This window comes from Durio zibethinus, chromosome 13 (genome assembly GCF_047325235.1).
Source record: "Durio zibethinus cultivar Kanyao isolate XHJ-2024 chromosome 13, ASM4732523v1, whole genome shotgun sequence".
Lineage (NCBI taxonomy): Eukaryota > Viridiplantae > Streptophyta > Magnoliopsida > Malvales > Malvaceae > Durio > Durio zibethinus.
This window is the reverse complement of record NC_143174.1, coordinates 4,886,471-4,893,773: the sequence shown is the minus strand read 5'-3', so window position 1 is coordinate 4,893,773 and position 7,303 is coordinate 4,886,471. Positions and strand designations below refer to the sequence as shown.

Here is a 7,303-nt window from a genome sequence, read left to right as displayed (position 1 = left end):
ACTAAAGGGGTATTTGGTTAACGAAATTTTAGATTTCAAAAGGAAAAACGACCTTTAGGAAAGTGTGAATTCCTATTAATCTTTAAAACAATGATCCGATTATGTTTGATGATCCAAAATTACCTTTACGGAAAATCACTAAAGGGGCATTTGATTAACGAAATTTTAGATTTCAAAAGGGAAAACGACCTTTAGGAAAGTGTGAATTCCTAGTAAAGGGTGATTTTTCCTGGCATGGGAATGTTAGATTCCTATGATTTGGAGGAAACTCAGATTATTTAGTAAAGTCTTTTTATTATAATATCATTCATTACATAACAAAGACAATATTTTTTATTAAAGATAAATGCAGTCTTTGATCAAAATAATATGAAGTTAAATATAATCAAAGATTATTTTTTGTTATTAAAAAAATAAAAAGTAAAATATATGAAAGACTACATTATTTTTATATAAAATGCAAAGTTTAAATCAAACACTATGTTTATATAACCCTAAATGCAATATTTTATACATGTAATTGAAGTAATTTTATTTAATTAAATGACATTGTTTAGTTAAAGATGACATTTTTTATATTAGAAATGTAGTCTTTAACTTAAAAATATACAAATGCAATATTTAATCAAATATTGTGTTTATAAATTTACAAACATAATCTTTAATATAAAGACAATATTTTTTTTAAGATGTTTTCTCTTTAAAAACATATTGTCTTTGAAATGAAAAAAAAAAAAAATTCACAAAGTTATGTTTCTAATTTTAGGAACATAGTCATTTACTTAGTTCTTTAAAAAAATGCTTTTTAACAAATAAATGTGGTCTTAGTTATTTTAAAAAAATTTACATAAAAAACATGAGCTTAATTATTTAAAAAAAAAGTGATTTTTAATTAAGACGATGTCGTAATTTTTGTATTCTTAAATATTATGTTTTAAGATCTAAAAAAAATGATCTTAATTATTTTAAAAAGTAATTTTTATTATTTAACAAAAACAATATTTCATATATAAAAAATACGATCTTTGTATATTTAAAGACTGCGTTTCGAACTAAAAAGTATGATATTTGTTATTTATCAAAAATTACGTTTTTTATATCAAAAGAGTGATTTTTGTATTGTTAAAAACTATTGATATAAAAAATATGATTTTATTATTTAACAAAGATTGCATTTATTATTTTAAAATGTGATCTTTGTTTTTTTTTCAAAGATTAAACCTTCGATATAAAAAAATGAATTTTGTTTTAAAAGCTATGTTTTTAAATAAAAAATATAGTTAAAAGTTTTTAAACTATATTGATTTTTAAAGATAAAAATAGATTAAAAAAATTTATTATTAAGGTCTAATATAAAATAAAATTAACTTTTCTTTTTAAAATATTAAAAAATCACAAAAAAATAAATTTTTAATTCCTAAATATTTAATATCGTTGAAAATCCAAAATTATTTTCAAAAATCATATACTCATAAATTAAATGCGAGAATCATATTCCCACAAATAAAATTACAAAAATCTTAAATTTCCGTCAACCAAACTATTCTAAATGATTACCTAGGACGTTATGTGATCAGCTGATCACCATGTTTTTTTAATTGGAGCGGCTCGTAGCAAACATCAGTGTAAAGTCACATCAAAATTGTGGGTTTACTTGATCCAAACCCCTTTCACACTTGGAACAAAAACGAGATAATTGGGATTGAGATATTAATCCATCCAATGAAATTGCCAATCATAATATTTGTGGGCCCTAAATGGAATATAGGTAGGCCCACCCCATAATCCGCAGACTCGTCCACAGAAATTTTCTCCAGGAACTTCTCTTCCTCTACCTTGCTATTTTACATTCTCCACTCCAACCCCTCACCTTCGTGTGATTAGCCGAGTAAGTTCCTTTCTGATTCTCGTTCTTTCTTTTTATGATTATTATATCTGTTTGGTTCCCGAGAAAGCTAAGGGGAAAGCGGATGAAAATTCTTTCTTTTTTTTTTTTCACTCTTCTTCTTTCTAAGTAAGATTTAAGCTTATAATTTAGCTTAAAGGCAATAAATTTGATTTATTTTCAACGTATTGAAATTGATTCAACTTTTTTAGATGAAAGAAGCATATCTTTGGTCCTAGGAGTTTAGCTATTGTGAGAACATAGTGAAATTAATTAGAAAGTAGACAAAAAAGGATATTTAATTTCATAAAATTTTGTTTTATTCAGCTACAATCTATGGTAAACGTGTGAATTCCATTTTCATTTTGTTTCAAACACGCCCTAGAAGGAAAAATAAAGGTTCAATTTCAACTATATTAAACTGTTACAGAAAAGTGCAATTTTAAAGCTATCCATTTCGATTTCTTTGCAGTGCCTTACCTTTGAGGGATTTGGTGTTTGTTTAGGGATTATGCTTCATATTTTGTTTTATTTTTTAGTCTATGCCATTTTTCTGTTATTTTTGCTTCTGGGTTTGTGATTTGATGGTTTATGTTGTTAAGCAAACTTTTATGCTGAAAATTGTGAAATATTGCTTTAGTGTGGTTAATTGCTGAACCTTTTTTTGGCATTTAAAGAAACTGTTGTGTTGTGCTTATGCTTTTGGAAATGGAATTACATTTCGTGATATAATTATGTTTCATTAGGTGTAATCGACTAATTACCTTGTGATGGCTAAGATGTGTAATATGGTGGCACCTTGGGGTTACTGACAATGGACTTTGGATTCTTGAGAATTCCATTGTTTGGTTTCAATCCCAAAGGGGATTCGGATTTGACACTCGCATCCACAAGTGCTCTCATGGAGCAACCTAAACAGAAAACTAGTTTTGAGATCAGGCTGTGGGGATGGACTCTACTTTCAGTTCCTCCAAAGGCAGTGAATGGTAGTGATAAAATTCGAGCTCCAACTACCATAAACAAAGGATTAAAAAGGCATGCACGACAACATGGGGTTATTGAGCCTTGTAATGAGGGTACCCCTATCCGGTTTAGGCCATATGTTTGCAAGGTTCCATGGCATACTGGTGCTAGAGCCTTCCTTTCACAGTTATTTCCTCGATATGGACATTACTGTGGTCCTAACTGGTCAAGTGGGAAAGATGGTGGATCCCTTATTTGGGACAGGAGGCCAATTGATTGGTTAGATTTTTGCTGCTATTGTCATGATATTGGTTATGATACTCATGATCAAGAAAAGCTTCTGAAAGCTGATTTAGCATTTCTCGAGTGCTTGGAGAGGCCTCATATGAGCATGAAAGGTGATCCCCATATTGCTCAACTTTACAAGACAATGTGCACCACAGGTATGCCTAGTATTCAGTGTGCTTTGATAATTTTGTTGTACTGGAAGGAGAAAATAAAAGAAAATTAGAAATTGTATTTCAGTGTTATCTATTACTTCTTCTGTTCCCTTGTTTGAGGCCATTCTTGCAATGAGCAAGGTGGAGGGTATTGTTTTGAGGCTGTCCTTTTTGGCTGTGTTGAGTTAGTATTTTTGTTCTCAGTGCTGTGCTCTATCAATGGCAGGTCTCAAAAATATACTCATACCATATAGAAGACACCTTGTGAAACTACAATATGGAAAACCTCTGATTGATTTTGGATGGCTAAGTAATGTAAGAAGAAGTTGGAATTTTCAGAAAACATGAAAGCAGATGCTGCAACCTTGGTGAGCAAGTTGTTCAGATGACCCCCAATGTGGAATGACAGTAGATGGATTTTTGAACCCTGTGCTGTCCTATCCTATGGTTCGTTGATGTTGAGCTTTCAACTTTCCAGTGTCAGCATCTTGGATTAACTTATTATCATGGTCTTATTGGAAAAATTGGGATATCCTGATCTTATCTGAATTTTAAAACAACTGCTATATGATGTAAATAACTGTCGCCGCATGTGATGTTCAAACTGTGAATGTTTTGCAATTGACTTTGATAATAACATTTGCCATCATCCTGAATTTGTTTATTGGCTGTAAATATAGAATTTGGATATGGCTACTAAAATTTTCACATTGAGGGTTGTACGGTTAGAAAACCTATATAGCAGTGGTATTAACTATTGATTGTCCAAAGTCTTACTTGAGTATTTTTCCTCATATTATTCAGGAAATTGTATCTAAGTCTGTAGTCTATGGTATTGATTGCCCTTTTATTCATTTGGAATGGAACTAGCATCATTTTTAATCTTCATCTCTCTCTCTCTCTCTCTCTCTTTTTATATATATACATACATCTTCATTTTAAAGCATTGTTTAGGCGGGTTTGCTCTGTTTCCTGTAATTTATTGTGGCTCAGGTAAACCTTTTAATGGGGAGAGAGTCACCAGGGTTGCAGCTACCTTGGTTTGCTTTTAAGAATCTCAGATTTTTTCTTTTTCTTTGCTCTAATGGTAAACCTATTCTTTCAATGAATCATCAGCTTTTGTGATATCAGTAGCAGAATTTGATCTCAAATTCTTAATACAACCATCAAATGGTTGGTTTTTATCGAGGGTTACAAATAGCTTATGTATAGTTAATGTTTAATGTGGTGTTTGAAATTTAAAAATTTTTAATGTGATATTTGAAGTTTAAAAATTTTTAATATGATATTTGAATTATTAATTTATTAACTAATGCGATATTTATTTTTAATGTGATTAATTTAAAATGATAATATATGATAAATAAATAATCATTAAATATTATATTAATTAATAAATTTATATTTCTTAAATCATATTAAAAATATTTAAAATTTGAATATCATATTAAAAATTTCATTTTATTTCAAAACCTTTCATAATATTATCCCTTTTATTAATTGTGCTAATTGTAAGCAATTGTTTCTAATTTTTCTATCTAGTCGTGCCATTTTTATTCTTAGGAGGTATAATTTGTCAGACACTAATGCTCCTCAACGTCTGTCCTGCACCCTCTCCCCAGCTACTGCTTTCTTCTTCTTTTTTTTTTTTTTTTTAAATTTTCATATTCAATTGATCCTCCCGTCAATTTTCTTAATATCTATTGAAATTGACATATATTTTATTCTAAAATTATTTTTGCGAAAGCAATGATTTGGATTAGTTCAATAAAATTACCCCTTAGTAAAGCTTGGGCATCAACTCTGTTAGCTAAATTACAGTATTTGATGTTAAATATAAAAATTATTATATCATAATTTATATTAAATATTATTTATTTTTAAATTCATATATTATTTTTTAAAAAATTTAAATTATGTTAACTTTAATATTATTTTAATATTATATTCATTATATTATGCTAAAAGTTATCGTGTTTGTTTGATGTCAAGAAAGAAGGATAGCTTGCACTAAAATCAAGAAAAAAAAAAGATGTAAAATTTTGTAATACTAGCAAAGGAAAAAGAATAGTAAAAGTCATAGTTCCATAAGGAGTAGCTAACATGCGATTGAATAATCATAAAAATAATTATTAATTATTAAAAGAATTGAAGAAAGGAAGAAAGAGCCAAAAAGAACAATAATACTAGTAGAAAATCATGAAAATAAGGTTGACTGTTCGATACTACATAAAACAGAATAAACGGTTGTGATTATTCCATTAGCATTTCACGAACGGAGCCCACTGGTTTATTTTGAGGATTGAAGTAGGCATTACGGTATTACCGATGCAGTCTTAATCCACGCGTTGACGGACTTGGAAAAGGTTATACTGTTGCTCTTGCTCCACTCGCATCTTCAGCGCGTGCCGAATTATACTTTTTTGGCCATCTACTTCGTAGTAAAGTTTTTTTTTTTCACTAATAAATGATTGATTTAATTGATTATGTTTATCTTTTTTAATAAAAAATTTTTTGATTCGAGTCATACAAGTGATCATTCATTGAGATCATTTTAAATGTATGATTTATAATCACTTATCTTAAATTATCAGATATGATACATCTTATTTTGACTTAAAAAATTAAATAATTTATCTACTTTCAAAATTTACTTTACGAAAAAAAAAGTCTTGTTTTGGCCAATTTAATAATATAATTTAGATAATATATAAGTTTGTTTGGATTGGCCCATGAAAGAAAAAAAAAAGAGCAAAGTTTAAATATATTTTACCACTTGAACAAATTAAATACAAGTCACAAATGGTTGGTTCATTTTTATCAATCTAAAAATATTTTATCATAAATTATAATGTGTTTAAAAATTACATTTATATTTAAATTTTATGTTTTTGAACGTAAATGTAACGTTAAGCGAAATTAATTTTTTTTAAAAAATTACATATTATATTTTTTATTTCATGTTATATGTGATAAAGTTAATTTAATTGTGACATCAACATTTTTTTAACTTAAAGATTAGCTTGCTTAATTTTGAAACCAACTTGCACTAATTTGTTCATTTTCTTAGATTTTTTTTTTGCCAATATTATATTAATAGATTAATCCATATAACTTGTGATAATTTAAATTTATTTTTTACTCATATGTTAGTACTAATATATGATTTGGATTAGAATTTAAATGGTTGAATCAAATCAGAAGTAAAATTTAAATAATGCAAAATTCTATTATTAAATCAATTAATATATATTTACATATGACACGTGATCATGGATTAATTTGTAAGAAAATATGAGAAGATTGTAATTATTTTTTTATAAAGAGATTGTTTATCATAACTAACCTTTTATTTTTTTATTCAATTTAAATTATATATTACTAATTTTGGAGAAAAGACAATATCACTTCAAAAATAATTCGGAAAAGCTTCTCCTAATATAGGCACGAAGAACAGTCATGCCAATATGTCAACTGCAGTCAATTAAAAAAAAAAGAAAAAGATATTTTAAGCCTTTTTTTTTCAAATATTAAAAATAGTAGGAAAATAATACAAATATATGTAATTAAATTACATTTGGTTGTTATTTTTATTTTCAAATTTGGATTAAAAATAATATTTTAAAAATTAAGATAAAATATATTTTCTAAATAATAATTTTCTATTTTTAATCTGATATAAACTAATTATATAATAATTGGTGTTATATATTAAATATTTATTTATTTTAGTTAATTATGATTTTAACATTTTTATCTTTTAATTTTATTTAAGATAAATTTTTCGGAATTGGAATTCCAATTGGAGAAAAATATATATCCAGTGAGTCACTCTCACTCGACTTTGTAGCGCGTGTAGCTCGTCGAGAACGCTCCTCCAAAAAAAAACTCAGTGCAATCAAAACGGTGTCGTTTGAAAAATCTCCTCCTTGAGTCGGGAGTCCTCAGATCGTGATTAAAAAAAAAAAAAAAAAGAAAACATTGAAACATTGAAAGTCTAACCTCATCCCTAATT

At 27.3% G+C, this 7,303-nt stretch overlaps 1 protein-coding gene across 2 annotated transcripts; it reads left to right on the top strand.

Moving 5' to 3' along the window:
• Window positions 1-1,622: 1,622 nt before the first annotated feature.
• Window positions 1,623-4,069, top strand: LOC111303921 (uncharacterized). Of its 2 annotated transcripts, XM_022900441.2 has the most exons (3): window positions 1,623-1,888; window positions 2,632-3,291; window positions 3,515-4,069. In XM_022900441.2, exons 2-3 carry the CDS (start codon window positions 2,700-2,702, stop codon window positions 3,634-3,636), a joined length of 714 nt encoding a protein of 237 aa, XP_022756176.1. In that variant the 5' UTR covers window positions 1,623-1,888; window positions 2,632-2,699; the 3' UTR covers window positions 3,637-4,069. The 2 variants fall into 2 exon arrangements, with proteins under 2 accessions (XP_022756176.1, XP_089598896.1); XM_089742770.1 differs by lacking the exon at window positions 1,623-1,888 and having other exon boundaries at window positions 1,958-3,291; window positions 3,515-3,946.
• Window positions 4,070-7,303: the final 3,234 nt, after the last annotated feature.